The sequence below is a fragment of the Chelmon rostratus genome, chromosome 21 (assembly GCF_017976325.1).
Source record: "Chelmon rostratus isolate fCheRos1 chromosome 21, fCheRos1.pri, whole genome shotgun sequence".
NCBI classification, from domain to species: Eukaryota; Metazoa; Chordata; class Actinopteri; order Chaetodontiformes; family Chaetodontidae; genus Chelmon; species Chelmon rostratus.
This window is the reverse complement of record NC_055678.1, coordinates 16,223,532-16,249,809: the sequence shown is the minus strand read 5'-3', so window position 1 is coordinate 16,249,809 and position 26,278 is coordinate 16,223,532. Positions and strand designations below refer to the sequence as shown.

At 41.9% G+C, this 26,278-nt stretch overlaps 1 protein-coding gene across 3 annotated transcripts in view; it reads left to right on the top strand.

Annotated features, from left to right (window-relative positions):
* The window catches only part of LOC121624702 (zinc transporter ZIP11-like), a 112,065-nt gene that overhangs the window by 62,360 nt on the left and 23,427 nt on the right, over positions 1 to 26,278 (top strand). For 2 of the 3 annotated variants that reach the window (XM_041962540.1, XM_041962537.1), the window contains exon 5: positions 10,032 to 10,170. In XM_041962540.1, the coding sequence (XP_041818474.1) occupies positions 10,032 to 10,170 (139 nt within the window). The remainder of the gene's footprint in view (positions 1 to 10,031; positions 10,171 to 26,278) is intronic. The other variant, XM_041962538.1, reaches the window with a different exon arrangement.

Sequence of the window (26,278 nt, the reverse complement as noted above, 5' to 3'; positions counted from 1 at the left end):
GGCTTCATTTAGTTTATTTTGGAAAAAAATGTGGAATTTGTTGCACGAAAGCGTTCTGTTTGAACAAATAACACAGCTTCTCACTGACAGCATGTCACCACGATTAACCATCCAACCGCTTCCACACCTGTAAGAAACAGTAAAATCCCTGATTTCCTGTCTTGTTAAGTAAATGGCTTTGGTTCCTGTGTGAATGAAAACATCTTTCACTCCTTCAAGCTTTCACTTTTCAATCTCAGACTCGCACAGCGATACCTTTTCATGCTGACAAGTTAGCAAGCAGTACATAAGTTCTTGTCACACAGCAAGTTCTGTGGCTTAGCAGATTCTCATATATGTATCATGGGTTTTGGCTTTCTAGACCAAAATGTGAATCAATACGACTTTGTCTCTATATGATTCAGTCTCCCTCGATTTGTTTATCTGCCAAGTTCCACCAAAGCAATGTAATTTAGGACACACAATGGCAATTCTCACTTTTTCCAGCATGTTGTTTAGTGCTGACACCTGTTGATTACTTGTGATGACCGAGGCTTTTCAAATCTTAAGACTGATTGCCTGTGTGTGATGTACATGAATAGATGCAGATGAAATATGTGCTGATCAGAAGGAGGGCTGTCCTGCTGTGTGCTGGCTCCGGCCACTTTCTCAGCATTCCTGTGATGTATCGAGAGAGACACGCCGAGCCTTTCAAGCACTGAGCTGCAGAGGAGAGTCGTTCATCCTCCTTGCTTGGTTGCTTGCTGCTCTGTCTTTGTCTTAGTGATGGTTAAAGCATCCCGAAAGGGCTCGCTTCTCAATTTCAAGCTTTACTGAACCATCTTTTCCATTGGCGGGGGGGTGATCGTTTTTGGAGAGAAGCTAAATGGGGCGATAGGTAACTGACCACAGATATGTTTTAGAGATGAATTTGTAGCAGTTTCCTGAAAGGGACTAAAATGAGCAGTATGTGTACTCCTGCCAGTATCAGGTATGGGCGTATTCATGCGCTGACTGCTGCCCAAAGTATAATGGGATGTTACGGAAAAAGGCCCGCTGCCTCATTGTATCCTTGCCTCCATTATTTCTAAATTACAGATGTTTAGTCAGAGGAGAAAAGGCCATTGAACTGTTGTGGCCAACATCATTGACTGAAATGTCCATCAGTGAAGAGGGTGACAGAGTGACTGGTAATTTGCTAGAGGCAACAAAACACTGTTAAACATTTATTGAGATGCAAATGAAAGAGGGGAATGCATTACAGCTCTCCACTCTTAATACCTGCGTGATAGCGGTTGCATTTCTCTTCATAGCTTTATGAATGACGAGTTGAATTTCTGTGGTGATTATAGTGTCTGGGGCTCCTGTAATAGCAGTCCTGGTGACCTCTCTGTCAGCTGAAAGGTGGGAGTGTGGATAGGAAGTGCTTTCTCCAGGCTACCGTTCCGATTCTGTGCAAAAGTTGGTCTGAAAAGGGCAAAGTCACCTTGAGATGTTGTTAGTTAAAAGGAACAAAATTACTGTAGATCTTCCAACTTGAATAGAAAACTAACCGGAGGTGCCATCTTCAAAGGCAGGACTCATCAAACACACAGCTAATCAGTGCTGTAGGTGTATCCAGGTTATTAAAAGTCTCACACTCCCATTTCTTTTGACTATATCTTATGTGCTTTGTAAGATTGGAAAATGAGGGATCTGGTAATGTGAGGTTACAGATCACCGCTGGCTATTGGAGGTCCTTGGCTGAAAACGGGTGATTATGACAATTTGTATTTATAATTAAACATCATTATGCCATTTCACTGCAGCTGTTTTCCAGTGTTCACGTTTGTTACTCACCACCTGCAGGACACCTATGAAAGTGTTTGTTCCATTACGTGTGTATGAGAACACGAGTAGTTGTAGAAATTTCAAAACCCGATCAATGGTGCAGGCCTGGAATTAAGTTATTTTGGCCTTTGAGAGGTACAAACGTATTGGGGCATCACAGCCACAGCCAGTGGTGCAGTAGCAATAAGTGACAATTACATATTGCAAAGGTAAAACGGTAAACAGCCAACAATCAGGAGTCAGTGTATTGAAAAACAGCACTGAGTTGTCAGCACCCATGCAACTATTAGAATTTGAGTCTCTGATCACAAGAGCAGTCACAAAGATGGCTTAAAACACTGTTTTACACGTTAAACATGAAACACGCAGATGAGAAACTTCTCAAGGCGAGACTACTTGTCGCTTGTCACGAGGCAAACTGCAGACACACAGCAGCTGACAGAAAGAGGAGGTCACAGTAGACAGAGAAAAAGCAGCTGTTTCTGGGTGAAAAAACGTTCATGTTTGCTATGAAAGGGAAGCTCAAAAAAGAGCAACGAGAATGCTGAGCTGTCACGTTTCATCAGGAGTCATTATTAACACCATCAAGCACATTATGTTTAAGAAAGTAGTTTAAAAAGATGCATGCAAAGGGAAACCATTTACTGCCTACTGCTGTTAGAAACTGAGTACAGTCCAATAATTAGCCTGATCAACCACCGTCACGAATCAATAACACACTTTACTAGACTGTGAAGCTTCAATCAAACCAATAGCTAACCGTCCTCAATGAATTTGAGACAACCGTATCATCCGTTAGCAGCATCTAGTGTTTCTGTGGTGGTGTCAAAACATTAAAAATATACATACAGTATTTGAATTAAACGGAAAACTCCCCTTAAGAAATACAACATATTAACAGTTCCTTATGTGTCTGCAGAAACACATCATATGTTGACAGTCTTCTTGTCAATTCAGCATCAATATGATCCATGATGGTAAACGGCATTTCCATACAAACTTCACAGATTTTGGATTTTGTCACCTCAACGCCCTACCGGCCTCCGTTTGTTAGCTGTGCTATTTTAGTGGGAGACGACTCCCAGCTGGGAATGAGAGGCTAACATTGAAATACATACACACATGTTGAATTAAACACAGACTCATAGCGCTGTTAATTCACCGTGTAGCATGAGGGAAAAACACCATGGCAGTTAGACCTGTGTGTCATACTCCACGTACACCGGCACATAGCATCTATCAAATGCAACGCTAAAAAAGCCTGTAAAATGAGATGAGTCGTTCCAGCCAATGCAGGTAGTTGCAGGCATTGACGTGATACATACAGTTCTATGTCATGGCCTATTTTACCTGCAGTCACCTTTTAGTATTTGAACCTTGTAGAAAGTATTTGAAAAAATGTTGAAACCATACTGTTGACCTGTAATATCAGTTCTCAGAGCAATTTAAGCAATTTAAAGATAAAAATTCAAACTTTTGAACCACAGCCATAGTTGAAAACCTGGATTTTTATTATGACAACAGCATGATCTGTTTAAGGAAGGTCCATGGATCAAGTCATAACCCAGTCGCCTTTAACTGAAAAAAGAAATCGAGGCATACAGCACGTCAGGTCGTCAGTATGTGATATTGACTGTACAGTCAAAAGCCAAAATGTCAGACTGTCATCAAACCTCATTTAACAGTCTGAAGTAGAGATAGCAGGAGGGTATAAATCAGAGCCTCAAGTAATTGAGAGAGTGTCAGTATGGGTGTGCTCTTCGTGTTAGTGTGTGTGTTTGTGTGTGTGTGTACACTGTGTGCTCGACGTGTGGAAATGTGCGACAGTGCGGGTGCTTTCGATGGAAGCGGGGCAGTCGCCGCTTTGACTTTTCTCTCCTCTTTCTCAACTCCCGCCTTCCTCGTCAAACTGTGACAAGTCCTCTGAGGCGTCTCTGCTGCTGCCGCTTTCACACAGAATGAATCACATGAACATCAGATAGCTGGAGCCCTTTCATATAGAGTCCTGCTTCTGAACAGGAAGATCCGCACGCACGCCATCAGCGGCCTCTGTTCGCCACGAGGAGTGGGCGGGTACACAGAGCAGCTGGCGAGTGATTTGGTAAACCAGACTTAAAGTCCATAAACGTGTAAAGATACGTGGATTATTTTCACTGTTTCACTGTAAAAAAAAAAAAAAAAAACATACTTTCAATTCTTATCAGCCGGCCAATATATTACAGTTCGTCTTTCACATGAATGCCAATTTATCTCACTTGAGGGAAGATGAAATCAACACAATTCATGAAAATTAACAGCTTGTATTTGAACGAGCTGCCAAATGAAAATGCATTGATTTTGAGCCAGCGAGCCTCCACCACCACCACCCCCAGCTAGGCCAGCATCCAGAGCTGTGATCTGGTAAAAAGACGGAGTTTGTGGTTGGTGCCAGTCAGCTGAAAGGGCCGGAGGTTTGTGTCCCGTTTGTACAGCTTTGTTTACTGCTTATATAACGTTTGTCTGATTAATGTAATAGTTGTGAAAAAATGAGGAAATGGGTGAGAGGACTGGTGTCCTGGATCTGAGAAAATGTATACGAATGTTCATTCTTTTTAAGAATAGTTTACTACAAGTTATACACACAGTGTTTTTTAATATATTTCACATTATAAGTAAGTAAATGAGAATTTTTACTCATAGTTGAATATTTCACAGTAAACAAAATGAAACATTGTCAATTTTATAAAGGAAAGCATCACTAAAAATTAACTATATTTTCTTAATGGCACTGGTCAGCAAGATACACATTTATATATGTTAATATGGCAGCTGTGAATTTGACATTGTGTAACAAAGGAATTCAAACATTTGACCATAGTGCTATATGTTGTTCTGAAAATATGTTATTGTGATGCCTATTACAGATGAGTTAATAAAATTACCTTAATATATCATCTTCTGCCAACTGCTGACTGTATCCCAAAGCATTTAGTAAGATTTATCACTGAACTATAATATGATAATCTTCCATTGCATCTGCCTTTACTTTGCCTGTGTTTTGACTGGAGGAACCAGGGACTAAATGTGGTCCCTGTCCAATAGTTCACTGGTCGCTGATTGGTCGAATAAAGACCCAGTCCAGGGTGCCACCAGTGTCAATATTTGGACGAGGGAGGAAGTGAAGTAGATATTATTTTATACAACGACAGTACTTTATTTGTTGTAGCTGCAGTTCTAAAGCAGAAATGAATCATATCTACTTTGTAGGAAGATCCTCTGAAGTCTATTATACATTTTATACCTGAATGTCTACTCTTCATTCAGTCATTACACCCAATTCAAACCTCATGGTCACGCCACAGTAAATTTAATAAACCACGTTCTTTACAATGTGGTGGAAATGCAAGCAGGAAACAAGACTCTCTCACTCCCTGTGACTTTCAGTGATCAGTGGAGCCAGACTCCTGCTGTTGAATCTCTAATAGTGAGCTTGGACCTGCTGATGGGATTGTATCGTGGGTCATCAGCAAAGGTCTCTGTGGGTTAATAATGTCCCTGAAGATGGTACATGAACTGTCCCATCACACCCCCCGCACACACACACACAGACACTCAGCTGAATACACACTTACTCAGATGTCCTCACACCATAGACAGTACACAGAGGCGTGGGCAGAGCCACCTTGACATGACCCAGTGGTTTGTTTGACTGCAGTTTTCAATTCTCAAGTTTGGCTTGATGGGAGTCGCCATCTTTTGGAACCAGAAGTGACCGTGTTTGGATGACGCCCTGGGGAGGAGCGAGGGGATCTGACACAATGGTGGGGCAGTGGTAGCAGCTTGACAATAAAAAGTAGCCATGCTCTTAAGCACATTCTACTTTATTGCTACTTTTACTCTAAATGGGACCATAATGTGCAAAATGAACATCATGCTGTATTGAAGAAGACTTCAACCTCGCAAATGAGACCATAAACTCACTAGGAAATGCTTACTGAGGTAATAAATCAAGTGAGAAGTAGGTTCATTTTCTCATAAGCTTGCAGTCAGTCGGATTTCTTTTGAAACCGGTGGAGTCGCCTCCTGCTGGCCATTCGAAAGAATGCAGATTGGACACACTTCCACATTGGCTCCACTTTTCAGGCCCAGATGCTACGTCCAGTAATTCATATACAGTCTGCGGCCCATACATATGTAAACACACTGCGTGGTGACAGTTAGCACATAAATAAGAAACATGCTGGACATGGTACATTTTGCCCTCAATTACAGACGTGTGCAGAAGCGACGGCGGAAAATAATTAAGCATTTAGATGATGAGGTCTCTCGCTGAAGCTTGTGAGATACATGTCATGCTTAACACAAGACAAACTGTCTCCACATTCATTCATAAGAAATTTATATGTGTTTTAATGGCTGAGACAATGGTTACACACTCACGCACAGGCTCTATGCATTCAGTCTAACAGTGACACCACAGCATCCCCAAATGTTACGCACCACCTCACTCATTAGTTCATGCCTGAGAAAATCTCCTCTTTTCTTTTTTCTCCTGTGCGCTGTTCTGGGCTGCATCCTTCTCATACGCCTCATTGCCGCTGGCATAAGTAATAACCAAAGACCAAGACCAATGACAAATGCCGCACAGATTGAACTGAATGCATATCTCAGAGAAAATGTTCCCACAACAATGTTTTCTTTTTGTTTCCAGCATTGTTCCTCATGCTTATTAAAAAACATGCTTTTTTTTTCCTCAGCATTGTCATATTTCATAGCCCGTGCAAAAATATACTGCATGTACAGCGCCTGTAAAAAGTACTCACCTGCCTTCCAGGTTTTACGGGCTTACAACATTGAATCAAAGTCTCTCTTTGCAATGCAGTGTCACCACCTAAAACATCACAAGCGCAGCCAGTTTGTTTTAAAGTCACACAAATGAAGATGTTTAGTCGAAGCTGTTCTGTTATAAACTGGGAGGGAGGCTCGGACTGGAGAGACTGTCCTGACAAACCGCTGGCTGGGTGCTTCACCACTCACAGATTTATGGACGAGTGGCAAAGAAAAAGATCTCATGTAACGCCTCGCCTTCCGTCTCCAGAAGAAACACAGGAGACTGAAGTCATCTGGAAGAATCTTCTCCAGTTTGATGAGACAAAAATGGACTTTTTTGGGGCATGAGACAGAGCGCCATGTTACACAGCACATCGTCACAAACGCACTATCACTACCATGAAGTGTGGTGGAGTATCAGGGCAGGGTAAATACTGTGAAGTCCTGAAGGAAAACCTGATGCAATCTGCAAGAAACCAGTAGCTTTGGGGGAAAAAATTACAGCAGGATATTGAGTCCAAACTAAAAGCCAAAGATACACAGAAATAGCTTTGAAACAAGAACACCAATATCCAGGTGATAAAGGCAAAAGCAACAGATAAACCATGATGTACATGAAGAATGTGACTGAAACATATATATATATATGTAGCAATAATACTTTATTCGTATTCGATGTCACATTTCCATCATGTTTTCTACACTTTTTTACACCATCAGCTTTGCTGTTTTAATGACCTCTCCATCAAAGCAGCGTGGAGAGGGGCTGTTAATGCTTTTTACGAGTGAGTTATAATGCATTTTTCTTGAAAAGAGGAGGCTTCAACATGTTTTTTAACTAGCACAATACCTCACTGTACTTATGTAAACGCATGGAGAGAGCTCTTCAGGAGAAAAAACATAGAGCCCTTGTGGCTCGTTTTGAACCCATGAAATTGTGTAATTTCAGTCAAGTCACAGCGGTTTTGTTTATACGGCCCAGAATCACAAATCACTATTGTCAGTATTCACCTTCAATCATTTCAGCATGTTTGGCTGATTGAAAAAGGAAAAACATGTCCATAGCATGTCCAATGAAACCATGTTGACTGGTTTCCTCTTCAGTGTCCGCTTGGGATTGTGCACGTGCGCTTCTCGTAATTGGAAGAAAACATGCGAGTACATTCTGACGCACGTTCTCCAGGTGCTTTACCAGCTTTTAAAGCTTGTGACACAAACGGGGGGAGTGATGGACATATGAAGAAGACAGAAAATGTGCTCTGTTTTCATCAGATTGGCAAGTTAAATCCACCTCTGTTGGTGACGCTGATTTTTGGTGTTTATCTGATGTGAGTTTTATTTTGAAAGGATTTTCTGTTTGGTCTTTTTTGTGAAATAAGTGGAATTTAATGGTGTTTTGCAGTGTACTGTAACTGAACATCATTCGGATTGTTTTTAATTCTACCAGGAAATTTAGCACTCTTTAAAAGCACCTCATTGTCCAAAAAAGTTATCGCGGTTCAGTAGTGCTTCCATTATGTGTGCAAATTAATCTCACAGGGCCGTCAAACTGTCTCCTCCAGCTCTTCTTTCACAAAACTGTTGTCCTTAATTTGTTCCATCTGTTTCCAAAGCAGTTAACATGCTGAAACATGGGCTGTGTTAATGGACACTGATGAGTCACTTTGCACAAAGTTACTAACCTGGCTCTGCATGTTAGCGTCGCTCTCGATCAGAGGCACAGACAAAGCAGCATCGCAGGCAATGCCGGCCTGAATAAGATGACTGATTGCTGCCGTGTCACTGCTACACACAGTGCAGATGGGACCGTCATCACTCCTCTCCGTGTTAGATGCTATTCAGGGACAAAGAAGCTGACTGGATGATTTTTTTTTTTTTTTTGTGAGGGTGGATTTAGAGTCTCTTGTGTTGGTTGAAATTTCTGCTCCCTCATGCAACTTCCTCAGGTGTCTCAGCTTCATGCAAGTCCCCGGTAACAACACAGTGCAGTGCGTTACTGAGCAGGTGAAAATCTCGTTATTTATGTTTAATATGGAATTACACGTCATTTCCTAACCTATCACTTCAATATATACAATCAATATACTCTGATCCTGATACTTCTGATTTAAAAACAGTTTTTTACTGCATTGTTTTAAAGCTGTAGCGCTCCCTACCACTGTGCATTCCCAGTGAGCCATCATTTGCATTTATATTCCGTTCAGAGACTCTGTTATCAAAGGGTGAACTGCAGAAGCCAAGCGAAACGTCCCACGACATTAGCTTGTCTTATTGTATTCTGGCAAAGCAATTAATCAACCGGCTTGAGATTGATTTTATTTCAGGGAGGCTGTGCAGTTGTCAAACGACATTTTTTCCTATTACACAGTTAACCTTTCCTGTCTGACTCTCGAGCACACCACTCACTGGATTATCACTGGGCTGGCAAAGCATATGGTAGCTGTTCTCAAACATTTGGGGCTAGGCAGTAGGCGGTGGAGTTTCACAATCTGGCTGCACAGTGCAAGTCTTAAGAGTCCAGGGACCTGCTGATCTGGCTGTCCATATCTGCAAGGCTGCATTACCAACCATGCAAACATGATCTTGAGGCCCTGTCTTGAAAAGGGTCCTGGTGTCAACTAGTTTTAAGGTGGTGCTGATACACCACGAACATGGTGCTTTGTAGTATTATAGTGTAGGAATATATTGCACAAGACAAAGGGTTGGAATGGGGGGGCTTAAAAAGGGCCCTGCAACTCCTTTTGACTCAGTGGCCCCTGAGGAGGTCCTTCTAAGTCATATCTGACTGGGAGAGTCAGCTTGCAGGATATCTGACTATACAGCTAGAAGCTTCCTTTTTAAGATATTTAAGTTAGTGCAGTTCCTGATAGAAGAGGTGACAGTGAGGTATTTTTTTAAAGGCCTTCATCATCATCCTCAACTGACCTCAGAACAGACAATGATCAGTTGCTGTAGTTATGCTGTAGTCAGTTTACGATCTTGGTAAGGCTTTATTTTTCAGGTCTCTTCATTTCCTGTCAATTTCCAGTTAAATTTCTGTGTCATTTGCGACTATGTTTACTCATATTTCTTCGTCATTACTTAAAACAATAAAAAATAAAAAACTTCACTTCATCCCTTTTTAACATTAAAATGCTGCTTACATGACAATAAGGTAATAATCCTGTAATGCGTTGTAACATTTTGCTGATAATACTTACAAGCTTCTACTTAAGTAAACTCATGAAAGCTGGACTTTGACTTGTATTGGAGTATTTTTACGCTGAGCTGTTGCAAGATATCAAAACTAAGAATGAACAGCTGCATACCAGCTTGTTTTAGTGCCGCCTGTAAAATGAAGCATTACCAGTGGTCTTTGTTTTATACATATAATTTATTTTAACCCTCATAGTCTCTCTTTCTGTCTTCTGCAGGGTGTCGGTGCTGACCCCCACATAGCCTTGGCTCTGCCCCCCGACTCCAAGCTGGACAAAGAGAAAGAAGGGAGGCCGCCGATCCAACTCTTGGACGAGGAGATGACCATCAGGATAGGTAGAGCTGGACCCCTCTCAGGCAAGCCTCCCTTCATATACCCACATCAGCTGTTACAACTTTCACAAAAATCCACAGCTGTAGCCACTGTGGTCCCGCTCAAGTTTCACATGCATGAAGAGGGACCCCGTTGGCTCACGCCGTAAAATCTCACCTGGAGCTTCTCTGATGGCTTCCTGTCACCATCCTGATTTTTCTGTGTTCTCTTTTCTCAGTCTGCCTCATCTGTCCATATCTTATGCTTCCTGGGCCTTCTCCTGACTTTGAATGCTCTTTCAATCCGGATAACTCTCAAGAAATTCTCCTCAGTGTGTTTGTTTGGGTTTGGGACACTAACCTTTCTACATGCAATCATCTTACACATTTCGCACGCTGTCACACTTATCTAAAGTGTTTTATAACTCGCTGGCTTTTTTTGGCATACGTTCTGTTTTCAGGCTGTAAGATAACAAAACAACTCATTTTGTGCTACAATAAAGCTCAGGAACTGAGAAGTTTTCCAACAAATTAAGGGAAGTCGGTAGCGTGATGGGTAATTACACACAAACTGCATAATCAGTTCTGTGACAAATGAGTGCAACGTGCTGGAAAATTATACAACGAATAAATGCAGGAAAACAAATCAATTAAAGTGGAAAATAGATTTCAAAAAAGAGCCCAAACTTGTGTGTTTGTGTGTGTGTGTGTGTGTGTGTGTGTGTGTGTGTGTCAGCACATTGGGACAGTTTCTGGCAGATAAATCAATGTTTCCTCGCCTCACGATGCCATTGTATTTTAGATACAGTGGCATTTCACTCGCTGACTGTAAAAAGCCTTTGTGACATACATGCTGTTGATTTCAAAGCAGATTATACACAAGGATTAGTACTACTACTCGTGGAGACTCAAGACTATGTATGTTGACCTGAGAGAAGAATATTTGTCTGGTAAACTATGTTAGTTTGTTCGTGTCTAATGCTTGGGTGCTCTTTACAGTCGAACCCAGATAAGTAAATATGAGTCATAGGGGCTGACAAGGACCTTTTTTTTTTTTTTGTCTACCTTCCACCCAGCTTGGGAGCCTGGAACTGTATGCTGCAGATTTATAGTGTTAATTTTTCCTTTAAAAAGTATCTGATGGAAAAGACTGGACCAGAACACATCTCCTGCAATAACAGTTCTTACTTAAAAAGAGAGGAAAAAATCGTTGTTCTTAAAATGAACAAGCCAGCACCAGTTTGATTGCTGTTCCCTTGAATGCATAATTTAGGAAAGAAGGTCCTTCAGCAACCTCACTTCCTCTTTTTGTTGGTAATGCTCTCTTTTTCCTTCATGTAATGTGTAAATACAAGTATTGCTGATTCTGACAGTGTTTTTTGATATAGAGGGCATGAATGGGAAAACCTGTACCAGCAGGTAGCTGCATGCAAAAAATGTGCTTCTTTAGCAGCGTTGTTGTTTCCAATTATGGAAAGTAATAGACCCTTTTCCCCTGCAGATATTTTGACGAGCAGGAAAAGCACAAGTGGAGCTAAGAGAACTCACGATGGCTCCATTCTAATCAAATGTCCGGTAATCATCTTAATGAGCCAGCATACACAATAGCAGGGCTCTGAAGCCTGAACACCAAAAGGAGAAGCCACCATTATTGTTATTAATTGCACCTGTGTTTTCCGATCTGAAGTGAAACACGACTTATTGCTAATGAATTCATGCAGAAACATGCCTTTTAGATCGCAGCCTGAGCGTTGCTAATTAGACTGAAGATTGAGTTATTTTTTGGTTGTTAACTCCGTTGTGAGCGCGCATGCTGTCTCGGTCATTTAATCTGAGTCACTCCTCCTCTTCATTTCCATTATTGTCACAGTGACCTCACATTAATCCTGAGATTTAATGATTCTCCATGATTTTAAATCTCAGTGGAGTTGTAAGGCTGATGCAAGGGTTGTTGTCAGGCAGAACAGACTTAGATCCGAAGACAATTCGGTGAGAGGTCTTGAGTTGCTTTGATGTTATTTTCAGGGATATATCATTGAGCAGTTGGAGGTGCTCAAATGAAAAACAAGACAAAGGCAGACAGGAACCCTTGAAGACTTGTTAAAACTGAAAGAACTTCAAGTTTGCACTCAGACGAAGAAACAAGAAGCATATTCTCATATGGCATTGTTTGGATGAGCTACAATGCAAATACTATTTCTCAACCCTTGAAACATTGTTTGTGAATGCTGTTTTTTCGGTATTGTCAAACATGGCTACCAGTCCCAGCTCCCGTCATTCTTTGCAGTGATGGCACATTTCCTGCAGCTCTTAAGTCTAGAGAATATATGTTTCAGAGGACCTTCTACAGCTCATTTACAAATCCACTGCATCCCTCTGGCTAGCCTGAGGGCATCCGTGGTGAGTCGGCCAACACAGTAAACATAAAAAAGCACATATATATAAATGAGATCAGTGCGATTCCCATGGGCCCCTTTGGGATCACATTGCGTTGGACGCCTGAGTCGCTGCGTGTCGACTGTGCTCTTCAGAGGGCAGCATATCCAGTCTGCTGCATGCAGAGATGTTAGAAAGTGGGGCGTCGTATTTCCTCGTGCTTGTGTAAGTCATTCTGTTATGCAGTTTTATACATCGAGAAGAGTGAATAACATGTAAAGAAAAAAGAAAGCTCAACAGCCACACTGTGAAGGAGTCTCTTAATAAAATGCTCCAACAAAACAACCGGGAGGTAATTGACATTTTGCTCAGCCCACCTCCATTTCATGTTGCCGCCTGCAGAAGATGTATGGACAGAGTTAAAACAGGAAACAAAAGGAAAAAGAAAATCAGCAAATGGAGCTCAACACCTGTCGGCCAAATACAATCCGGCAAAGAACAAAATGAAAAGTGACGACACAAGCATGATACAAATGAGCAAACACCCAAAATCATGACCATCGCCACCTGACAGTTTCATGTTTGCAGCTGGCTTTTTTAAAAACAATAAGGGTAATGTGCACTTGACTGAAATGTTGGGCTAATGTAAGGCAATCTGAGTTTAACGGGGGTTGCTTTGGTCTTAACTTCCCCGAATCAGAGCAAAACCCGACTGCTTACGTTAGCCTACACTCTGATATAATAGCATCCAGGACCAGCTTCCATACAGTGGGGAAATACAAGCTACACAGCGTATGTGCTATCATGAAGGGGGCTTTTTTATTGACTTTACCTGTATCCCCTAAAAATAATGCTCTGTAGTAAGCAATGCTGCTGGCTTGGAAGTAACGCTGGGTCATGATAACACTGTAGGTAGTCAGGTAGCTCACATTAAAGCAGACACAGTTTAATCCAGGCCTAACATTGCCGTTGCTTGTATTTCTGGTTTTGGAAATGGAAAAAGAATCCACCATCCAGACTCGTTACACGCAGAGCATCTGGTGTCCCCATGTACACCAATTCAACATGTGGACAAATCAAAAGTTTGACAGGCCCGGCTTGCCTCGTTGTGGTTGCTTCGCTATGATTGGACGGTTGCTGTCTGGTGGAGGGGGTCTAGCAGACAGTCTGACTGAGAGGCGCCCCCCCTCGAGGACGACTCTAACCTCAAAGGAGTTCCCATCCCGACATATCAAATGCTGGCTCATGTTTCCCAGGAAACAAGAAACAGATGGTAAAACACTGAGCATGTACGTGGATGTATTTCAGTCACGGCTCGTCAGCATCAGTGTCAGAGCTCCTGTGTTTCTGCTCGGTGCGACAGCGGCCACAGAGGAGAAGCTGATTCTAGCCTCAGGGCTCGTGCTATCATTATTAGTTTAAACCTGGAGGCTAATTTGTCACTAATTTGCGCTGTAGCGAGAGGGCCAGAAATGTGCGAGGATAAAGGCTTTCATCGTTGTGACGCGGGCTTTCAGAATGTGTGAGGCTCGGTGCGGACGTACAAGGCCTGTACGGGGATGTTGAGTGTTTTGCTTGTTTTTTAGGTGAGGAGGTGGGAAGGAGAGGAGGGAATCCAATGTTCACACACACGCACACACACACACGTGTGCACAGCCCGTTGAGATCGACACTCATTTTTACATCTGTCTCTTGTCCGACGGGGCTCAACAGGTGGACATGATTTCAGTAAGATAAGATAAGATCAACTGCATTTCATACAAAAGACTATAGAAAATATATTGCCTATGGAAAGTATTGAGAAATATTGAAAAATTGCACAGGGATTGAAGCAAAAATTGCATGTGGTTGTTATGGATACAGCATTTGCTCTATTGCACAGTGGCTATGTGTCACAGTGGAAATAAAAGTATATATGCATTGTGTAGTATTAATGGAAAAGGGAATGTAATATTGCACAGGTTATAGCATGTATGAGGTAGAAGGATGTTTACAGTAGTGCAAAGAAAAACAATATGTGTGTGGACACAGTGCTACATTATGCAATGCCTGAGTTGAATAACCTGAGGGCTGCTGGGATGAAGGACCTGCGGTAGCGTTCCTTCTTGCAGAGTGGATGCAGCAGTCTGTTACTGAATGAGCTGCTGAGGGCCCCCACTGTGTCATGCAGGGGGTCAATGATAGATGTCAGCTTGGCTAACATCCTCCTCTCACCTCCATGCTCAGTGGTGTCCAGAGGGCAGTCCAGGACAGAGCCGGCCCTCCTGACCAGTTTGTTGAGTCTTTTTCTGTCCCTCTCAGATCTTCCACAGCCCCAGCAGACCACTGCGTAAAAAAGACTGCAGATGCAACCACAGAGTCATAAAATGTTCTTAACAGTGTCCTACACACTCCGAAGGACCTCTGTGTTGTCAGCAGATCGGAACAACTTTGGCCCTTCCTGTCCAGGGCATCTGTTCCAGTAGATAGATGATCGACAGTTCTGTCCTTCACGACATGCTTATTTTGCGTTCGGTCAGTCACAGTTAATGCCCTGTGGATGTTCTCCAAGCTTAAGACTGACCTTGCGAGGTGTCATCTGTCTAATGTGAGGCTTTCAGGCATGCACACAATCCCATCAAATATATCTTTTTCATTATGTATAGAAACTCATTCAGAATCTGCTATCAAATCCTATGACATTAGCATTACAAACTCACACACTGCTCCCTCTCTGCCTCTCAGTGTCCTTCAGTGATTCCTGTTTTTTTTTTTTTTTTTTTTTTGGGGGGGGGGATTGCTTCCGCCTTTGAATTGTTTGAGATTACTGGGGGTTGGTCTCTCTCTTCAATCTGGAGACTCTTAATTCATTCGGGGGTCTATTTCCTCTTGTCCTGTGCCCTCTTGGTTTCAAATGCCAGAAAGCTGTCACTGCTCTTTCAGCCATCACAGAAGACAAACCAAAAGTCCCATCCTTTGGATCCTTCAGATGTGTGGTATATGAATGTGGTTGGTATGTATTGCCTTTTTTTTTTTTTTTAATGAATCCTAAATAGCATTTTCACTGCTAACACAGACAAGACGCCTTCCTCAGCATCAGTGAAACACGAAGACGAGAAAAACATGATTGGACTTCCATTTAAATCCAAATACATCTATTTGTGATGGTGTTATGTAAAATATCCATTATGAAATGGTGAATTTAAATCATTCCATTGAACAGAACATGTATTTAGCGTTTTATTAGAACAAAATGTAGTTTGAAAGCTGCAAAAGATTTAAACGGTACTAACAGCATCATGGATTCAGAGGTAAGATAAGAACTATGATCACGATATCATTAGACAGCATGAGAATTTTGGCTCAGCTGGCAAGATGATTTACAATAATACTGAGTTGCAGTTCATCACTGTTGTCTGTTAGTGAAGTGAGCATTCAGTCTGCCAGCTTTAGATGCAGGCTATTTCTCTAACTCTACAAGTCGTCAAGAATGTTTAATAGATCAGTGCTTTTCTTCCCGCTGCTCTCCAGGTATTTGAGATGGCAAGAAGCCCCTTGTAAGCATGTACCCACTCAAAGATGCATGAATTCACACATGCACACACACACACACACACACACACACACGCATGTACAAAACTCTTCCAGTTCCTTCTAATGCTTAATGCATGTCCTAAATAATTCAGTCAGCATTAGGAGAATCAAAGTGTGCCTTATAGCGTTCTGTTTATTTAGGTCTTCAGACTGAATTTTGCAATGTGTTTGAAAGTGACAAATGGGATTAGATCTGAATTTCTCAGATCATGTTAAGAAGCTAATACGGGGCAGAATATCAGCCGCCACACTTATTTTTCTGTGTGCCACCTAACTTAAATTAAATAATAAATTAATTTTATCATAATGTTTTTCAGGCCTTAGGGCAAAAGCTGCAGCCAACGACATGACCTATCTTTTATAATGAGGAGGAGATGATGCTGTAGTTTGTGATCAGAGGGAAGTCTTAATGCGTTTTACCAACCACATCGTATATCTGAGCGCCAGGTTTTTTTTTTCTGGAAATATCCTGACACGGATTTAGAGGAGTGGTCGTGTCCACATATGGTAATATAGGACTGCAGGTGCATGTCAGCCCTCATCAGAATATCAAAAATACTCGTGAATTTGTTCTTTCAAGCTCTGGTGAGAGTGAGAGGAAAAAAATGACACTTTTATAGCAAACAGCCCATGCAGCAGAATCCCAGTGTCTGGAGCCAAATAGTGATACTTGCTAACCTGCTTGCATACACACTTTGGCTTTGTTTCCACTGACCTGAGGGAGTGTAGATAATGAGAGTTTCCATTTTGGGTTTAACAATTCCTTTATTTGAAAGTGCTGTATGGGGCACTTGTAATAGCTGATGCTAACGGTCGAATGAACAATGTTGTATTGCAGCTGGGTGAGTTCTCTTTAGAAAGGGATTTTCTGCTCTGCACTGATTAGCTGAAATGTCGGTAACACAAAGCTATGGTCAGATGTTTGCTTGTCGGAGGTTTGATTGAGGCTAATGGCCAGCATCATGAGGGATCCGCCTGCCCGTCTGATCAGCGTCTGCACCGATGCTGTCCTTTTGAAGTGGATCAGGTATTGGCCAGGTCCAGATCAAGTGGTCGTGGAGTGTTCTTCTCGTCCTCTGTAGAGTTATGTTTCCATTCATTTTTTTTGTGCTTGCTCTCAGAGCAAAGTGCTTTATGTTTATCCTTTTTGGCTGATGTGGTGAATGCAAGGAAGAATTTGAAACCTAATGTTCTAAAAGTACTTTTTTTCAGCACTGTTTGTCAAGGAGTTGTTTTGACACATTTATAACAGGGTCTTGTTTTGAGTGAAGCTTTTTCCCCTGGCTGTGATATGGACACATAACAGTGTGTTACGTTGGACAAACTGAACAGGATGGCTTGTCTGCACTAGTTTGTCCTAGTTTGGCACAGGCGTCTTGAGTGACGTCACATCGCTTTTAATGGGCGCCATTAAACAGCTGCGGCGTTAATTCAGGATGAGTTCAGGATAATGGCGTGAAAGCGGGAGTCGGTGTTGAAAGTGGCTGAAATCATGTTTTTTGGTGAAGGGGAATTGATCTGATAATGCAACCATGATTGTTCTCAGCCACGTTTGGTCACTGTGTCGAATGTGTTTCTTATGTCAGAAAAGAAAAATTCAGTGTTGTATCTAATGAAGTATTGATTGTACGTTTAGGCCAACACAGTCATCTGATCGCTTAATTCAGATACGTAATTGGACTTCTGAAGATGAAAATGGAACCATTTGGTGTCTGTATGGACTACGGCTCCAGCGACAAAAGCTCAAATTCTTGTCCTGAGTCATTATCAAAGAGCTTTTCAGCTGCTCTGAGCTTCACACAAGCAACCTTCTGGCCAGAGTTCCGCTCCTCTAATCTTCCCGTCGGCTGTGTTTCGCCCCGGTACATCGCATTTTTATGAGGGGCACTATTGCTGCTTTGTCTTCTACTAAGCCTCAGAGGGCAGAGGGAGGAAGGTTTGATGGAGGTGAGAGAGAAATAGTTCCGTGTGGAGTGAGACCAAAGGGGTAAACACTCAAAACTCTCGCTGGCTGTGCTTAGCATTTGTCCAAATGTGCATCTCTCTTCCTCTATTATTTATGTCGCTCATCTCCCTCGTTCTGTCTCTCCCCTTTTATTTTTTTTCCCTCCCTCTCCGCCTGTCACTGAGAGACGAAGAAACTACCCCGTGCTTGTTTTCCCTCTCGTACTCCCGTTCCTTTTTGGAGTGCATCAATCTGGAGAGGCTTGGGTGGAATGGAAACTGCAGCAGTTAATTAGTCGAAGAAATCTTTGTGAAATCTCTCCATGTCTTCATTGTTCCCCAGCTCAGCAGGTTTCTTGGCTGCCACTTAATCAGCAGGTTATCCAACATGAGAACGACTGTGGGTCCACAACTTTTTTTGTCTAATTGATCCCATCTTTTTTAAATTTTGTCTTAACTTTCCTCTGTCATTTCCTCATATAGCTGCACAAATCAAATGCTCCAGCACTGTGAAACTTCCTTCAGTTTCAGATTATAATTAGTCTCTTTGAGGAAACCGCAGGCGTTTTCAGTAATGATGATTGTTTGGACTGCCTGGCTGATGGAAAGTAACGAAGGGAAACGGAAAGATGATATCAAAATCAGTTTTCCATGAGACAGGCCATTTCTATAGCTACATTTCTAACAAATATATTTTCATTTAGATTAAATGTTTAAAAGGTATACAGAGTACCAGGTATCTGTAACATGGGCACAGTATAGGTGCACCTGCCATCAATATATGTATTTTTCTATGTTTTATTATGTACTATGTAGTTATGTGTATGTATTATGTATTATGATATTGTTTGCTGGAAGCTTAACTTATATGACAGTTTATTTCCTGCACACTCGAGTTGATTGGCAATTACCGGAGCAGGAAAACACCGGGTGAGTGGTTGACTTTTAAGAAACTTTTTGTTCAGTGCAATGTAATGATAATGATAATTAACGTTGTTAAAATGCCACTTAAAAGTTGCAGGCAGTGTTGATAAAGAACAAGATAAAACATAAGCAGACTGAATTACAGAGGATCTGCAGAATCCCGTGTTTCTGGAGCTTGACTCTGTACTAAAAGTCAGAATATTGCAGCCTCTGCAGCTTTGATTTTTCATTCTTTTTTTTTCATCAGTCTCTCACAAATCCCCAACTCCCACTAAAAGACCATACCATCCATCCTCAGACATTTAAAATAATCCCAGTTTGTGATGCACCTCGCATAGTTTGATCCAAGTTATTGGACCAGTGTAGATGTTGCCTCTGTTGAAAGTTTTTCAAGCAAAGATCAAGAGCGTACACAGAGCATACATTTTTCGGTACTGGCAACCAAAATCTCCCTGACTGATGCAATAAATTCCAACCTTTTATTTGGTGGCTTTGAAAAGGAAATCACAAACTCAAAATGCAGGGCAGAGAGAAAGTAGGTTCAGCAAACAGATAAAAGTGGGTACAGTAAGCTGATCAGCAGCATGAATTTTTTATTATTGACATGTGCATGTGTCATAAAGCAGTGACAGTGTTTATTATTCACTCTTTAAGGCAACTTTAAGGAAAGCTGAAAGTAGAAAGGAACTAGGGCAGCTTTTTAGAAATATCAGTGTGTTTATCAAGACATTATTTAGTAGGGGAAAGTGGTTAGACTGCCAACGGGACTGAGAGGGAGTTAGAGGCTTACTTCGAAAAGCTGCATACAGAAATAGATATGAACAGACAGTTTACCTCTAGTTATTCCCCCCATTGGGACAATAGACCACCCAATGGATGTTTCAGCCTACACTTTGAAAGTGGAGGTTATAGTTAGACGAGCAAGGTCAGCATCAGCCCCTGGACCGAATAGTGTGCCCTATAGCTGTACAAAAATGCTCCAGATGTGTGTGGTTTTTGTGCAGGTTTATTAGGGCAGCATGGAGGAAGCAGCTTATTTCTTGGTCTTGGCAAATGGCAGGTGAGATTTTTATTCCTCAAGAGAAAGATCCTGTTGATGTAGGACAGTTTAGGCCTACCTGTAGACGGTCAGATTTTCTTCAGAGCAGTGACACAAAGATTATCTAGTCACTTATATAAGAATGCAGCCATGGCCTAGAGGTTGGAGAAGCGGCTTGTGACCGGAGGGTTGCCAGTTCAATTCCCCCGCCGGACTGGCTGACTGATGTGCCCTTGAGCAAGGCACTTAACCCCCCCATATGCACACTGCTCCTGTTCACTGCATGTTGCATGTGCGTGTGTGTGTTTACAGTGATGGGTGAAATGCAAAGAATAATTTCCCAGTTTGGGATCACTAAGGTGAATTTAAAAAATAATAATAATTAAAAAAAATTAAGATAATTAGTGCAGAAAGCTGAAACACCAATTTTTCCTTGACGTTTGGGGCACACAAGCATGATTTGGCATTAAATTCCGAGACTGAAAGAAGAGACTTGCATGTGGTATTCCTCGATTTAGCAGATGTATTTGGTTCTGTCCCTGTGGTACGCATTACAGTAATTCAAAGTGCCAGACAGAGTCAAAGGGCTTGTGAGGAAATATGTTCAGGACATTCAGATATGTTTCACAAATGCAGAGTTCACGACAGCGTGGCAGCAGTTGGAGACGGGTACAATGGCACAGTGTGCAGTTTCACCGTACGTCTTGCGATGGAGGTCATTATTCAGGCTGGCTAGCTTAGCAAGTTAGCTACCCTTTTTAGGCCTTTTTCACAGAGAACAGGTTGCCGTGTCAACGTAAGAAAATAACAGGTGTAAATTATAAAACGAGTGATTGTGAATTCCGTTTAACTGCTTCGCTTTCAGGCTGCTGGTGTTACCCATGCTGGCTCTCTGACACACTGTCATGGCTCACTGGTACACTTGAAATAAAGCAAGCCTGTCTGTTTGTTTTTTCCTGATTCTCTCCCTCATTTGCTCGCCACCATGCTCTCTTGCTCGCTGTCGCTCTGTCTTCATGTCCCCGTTATCGTTCTCCTTCACATACTGTTGCTGCCTGTCTCTGACATGCTGCTAGTCTGTCACCCATCCTCCCTGTTCCACTTCAGTTTGAAATCTGTGGGTGTTTTTGACATGAATCACAAGTACAGCAACAGATTTTATATATATATGAAGTTATCCACATTAGATGCAGTCTTCAGTCTTTTACTGTACATGCACTATGGATATGAATGTGCATACTATTAAATAATCATCTGAAAGAAGTTAGCATTTAGTGACAAACCTGCAGAATCTGCAGCTCTATGGAGATTTTTAGCCTCTATTAGCTTATTGCAGCAGTAGCAGGCAGCTGTTTTCAGGAAAGAAAAGACTCAAGCCCACTTTATCCTACCTACCCAGCACTGAACAGGGACATACAAAGTTAGCAAGTGCAGAAAAAATAACATGTTGCAGCAAAAGACCTGAAAGCAGAAGCCAAAACAGGAAGGAAGAAACCCTCTGGGATGCTGATGTCGCTTTGTGTGTGCTGGATGTGTAAGGTATGAAGTGATGATACGTCATGGCTGTGTATCTATCAGCTTGTTTTGGAGTTCTTTTGCCCCCTGAAGTGTTACGTCTCCCGCTGTGTAGGAACCTCTGGTCGCTGTGTACGTTTCAAGACAAGATGGAGACCGTTAACAGCAAAATGACAGGTGTTCTGTCACATTTTCAGAATACATTTTCTTGCGTCCTGTCTTATTTATACGTCCTTCGTGTGCCGCGATGGCAGGAAGCAGCAGCACAAGCTGCAAAGACAAGTGGAAAGTGAATCACGCTTGCCTTTATCTGTTGACAGTCTTGTCAGGATATAGGTCAAAGGGTTCCTCTGTTCTATGTGCTTCAGAGGAGTTCATACAAACGCTGTCATGCTGTTTCGGCGCCTTGCAGAGCAGAATCACCAAATCCTTTTCAAAGCAATGCAGCGTTGTTGATCTTGAGGCATGCTGCTGTACAAGACTGTCCCTCACCTTATTGAGGTCTATCTTTGTTCAGCTTTCAACCATCAGTTAATGAATACAAAACGAGACGAGTGTGAAGCTTATTAAATCACATTCGAGGCTCTTCTGGCTTTTCTGTAGCTCTCATTTGAATGTGTTAGTTACCCAAAGTACAACCCACAATGAGGCCCGGCTAAAGAGTGCTGCTGCACGCTTTGAAAAGTATTATTGTTTGCATCATGTGTCATTCACTTAAAACATTACATAATGGCACTTACTCATTATTGCCAAATGCTTTAGATTGAGGAGTGCTCACCATTCCCAGAAACGAGTATGTGCTCACTGTTGTTTGAACGCAGCAAGTGGCAGCAACTTTGCTGCGATTGTATGAATTCGGACATTAACCTTCAGCAGGTAGTGTGTGTAAAATGTTTAAACTCCCAGATTTTGTGCATTCGCACTTGGTAAAAGTCCATTACCTATCAAGCTCTAATGATGGCCAATGGCAGCTGCAAAACCATAGAAATGTCAACAAACATAGGCAAGCTCAAAACCTCATGGAAGGTTTTTATACGAGCATAAATACAGTCAGAGATACCAGTTATGTGAGAATATGGACAGAAAACCCAAGTGTCATGGATTGGCTTTCAGTAAAACCAAAAAAAATGCACCCTCTATGCAAAACTGCACTGCAGAATAAGTACTAGTAAGTGGAACAAAATGTTCAGCTTCAGCTCTCTATTGATTAGGACCCCAACGGTTTTCACAGTGTGTAATCTCACAAAAAATGCATTCTCCCTGTTAGGAAATGTTTCAAAGTTTGGATCTCCTGAGTTGTGACGTACACCAATGACGTACACCTTGTGTCTCAGGGCGACCTATATGCTCCCTTGCTTGTGATGTGTTTATATATTTGGATATGTGACTGTCTGTATCTGTCACAGCGGGAGCACAGGACGCCCCGTCAGCTCTGTCTACATCTGATCTTCACACTCTCTCCTTTGGTGTCATCTGTTTCTTTATATTGACGATTTTCTCTTCTTCTCTGCCTATCTTTGTCCCTTGAACGATGCCATGTGGAATTCAGAGAATTCCACATAGTTCTCCACTGAATGTATGTTTCTGTCTTCTCTCTGTAGTTCTGTGGTTAAAATGCTGTTATCCACTTTTACTTAACCCCACTAACCAGGCAAACAAAAACAAATAAAACTCCAACAATAAGACTAAAAACTGATCCAAATGATGGCAGACATCTTGACTTGTGATCACTGAGAAAGCACAGGTGTAGCTAGTAAGTGTTTTTTATTTTGGTTGCTCCTCACCATGCCATGCATAATGTCTGTGGAGTTGGTTAAAAGTCTATCTTGTGTCTTATGCAGACACTAAAAGGTACCATGTTGTCCAATTAGCCCCAAAGAGCAGACTCTCAGATCAGAATGTCCTCCCTATGGAGGATTTCCCTAATTCCCTTATTTCACTCATGGGGTGTTTTTCATGCTGCATTGACTGAGATTAGTTCCGACAGTTATTGAGTTTTCATTGCATAAATCTGACTTGATCATGCCCATATTGAGCTGTGACTCAATGACAAAATTAGTTCATTAAATTAATTGCTGATTTATATTGAAAACACGCACTTTCAAATTGAATGTAATTTAATTGAAATTCCATGTGATTATTTTTGAATTCAATGTTTTCAGAGGTGCACACTGACAGCTGGGCTTTACCAGTGCTGTTAACTAATGACAGATTAGGGATTTAAGACAGTGGTCAAGAAGAGTAGAAATTCACAAGCCTCTATTATATCAGCGTGTTTGCTTTGGACTCCAAGATGGAGAAAATGGAACACAAAAGACAAGAAAGACGGTTGAGTTGCGGACAATACATGACCCCAGAGTGAACAAATGGCCCTTCACAAACAGCATGGACCAAGCTTTGTCCAGCTGCTGTTCCCTTCAGTGCATGGTGCTTTATGTTCACAACGATTAGCAGATATTCATGCCAGGCTGAAATAATTTGTTGCCACTGGTTTATTGGCTCTGTCATTGGACAGTTTATCAGTACAGTCAGTGACTTTGTCTGAGGCTCAACTCCACCTTTCTCTTCAGCTCTTGCTTCCTGTCTTTTGCCGTTTCTCTCTGCATGATCCTCCCAGACCTGGGGTCTGGGGTCACTCGAAAAGTCTGTTGCCCATCTAGTGGCATTTTTTTGTTTTACCTTTATTTGCCTCCGTTCTTCCTGCTTCCTTGACGAAATGTAAATCCATCTTTCTACCTTGTTTTTCATTCCTCGCAGCCTATTTGCAGTCACTTTTCTCTTAATTGTATTAATACCTATGTTCAGATCTATCTGACACTGTCTATTGCCATTTTCTGTTTGACAGAATCTGTAGCAGCACTATCCAGTCCATGTAACAGGCCATTAGTTTCTCTACTGCTGATAATGTCAACAATAAGTGCCTTGCACCTCCCGACTAACTACAATGAATGGGGGTTGTCAAGAGTGATTCATTTTCCTCACATCATTCCTTTTACCGTTCACATTTTACATGCTACTCTCAGCAGTGTTTAGTGTTCAGGTAGGTCTACTGGTTTTCTATCTTTTCTATCTTCACTAACTTCACACTATCTTTGAGATTACAGAAACGAGACTGTGGGCGAACGATGTGAACGTTCCATAAGAAATGTGAATCAATAAGAAATGACCTTAAACTCTGGACCCCAAGCTGCTCGGCAGGCTCAGCTACTCAGCTACCAGGTAGATGGTCATGGGTGGATGGGATCACTGGCCACAGCTAAAAGAGATGAAGTCGGCTTTGTCAGTTTCCCTAAGTTGAATAAGATGAGATGTTTACATGCAGTGAGGTTTGATGCTAGAAGAAGGCAGAGAAATATTACTGCCCCACAGCTTGTGTGCTGATGATCCAGTAGGGCATAGTCTATAGTCTAAATCTTTAAATTTACATTTACTTTCACATAACACATAGTCATTTGACTGATTGTTCAAATTAAAATACTGATTAGTGTAGCTTTAAGTGGATCCACTGTTAGTTAGCTGTAACTGCACTTGGTCCGATACCAACAGAGATAAGCAGACAAGCAGCCAAAACGGTTTAAAGAAAGATGCAGAGACATGCCAGAGAATTAAAATCATGATAATTAATACTGGAGAATTTAATCAGCAGTGTCATTAAGACTGGCACGGTTAACTCAAATTAGAAATTCTAATCCATTTAGAAGGAGCAAAAAGATAAAAGGAGTCAGATTGCTATAAAAACGATATCGTTCGCCACATCACTTTGAGCTGTCTGTTGTCAGAGAAGGTCACCTGAACCGTTTTCATTTTCTGATTCGATGCTCCTGTGTTTCAGCAAATGCTGTCGCCGTCGTCAAGGTAACTGCAGCCAAGGTGAGTGGCTGGCGCATTAGTGGAGGACTGCATGTTAACAGTCAAAAATAAGCCACTGGTACGCTGCTGTTTATTATCAGAATGACGTTGCGACGGCTGCTGAGGCGGCTGTTGCGAATGAGTACCCAAGGTGATGAGAGACAACAGGTGGGAATTTAGTCTGTGTGAGAGATTTGTGTTAAGTAGGCATGTGTTCGTGTGAGAGAGCACTTGCACACATGTGGTGCGCTGCAGGATGGCAGATGAACACCCAACAACCAGTATGTCCAACGCAGCAAAATGGGCATAAATAAGTGAAATAGTATAAACGGCTGTTCAAGTTTGGAGTCCATCCGTGTTCTTGTGTAGATGCAACAGAAAAAATGCATGACAAGTTTTACCTCTGTTAACAAACAGGAAAGTTTTGCTTCTATTACCCTGTCGTGGAAAAACAACTTTAATCCATTGTTTAGCTTTTTATAACAATCTAGTTGTAAGCAGATATATAGGGAGGACATTTTTTAGTGTTAATTTGTATTTTGCTTTGTCATGAAGCATCGATAACCTATAAGATGCTTGCCTATAACACAGTATGACATACACTGTGTAGCCAAAACTCTGTGAACACCTTAAGAAGATATTTGAGCATCCATTTACCCCCCAATGCGACTGTCGAACACGCCGTTATAAAACCATTGGAATTAATGCGCTGTTGCGACAGCCTCCGATCTTCCGTGAAGGCTCTCCACCAGCTGCTCCCGTTCAGCCACAAGAGCGTGAGTGAGGTCAGCCTCTGATGCTGGGTGATTAGGTCTCTCTCACAGCCAGCGTTCCAGCAAAAGTGTTGAAACCCATTTCTCTGCGGACCTGGCTTTGCGTACTGAAGCTCTGCTGTATTGATACTGGAGAAGGCCTTCCCTAAATGCTCTTGTG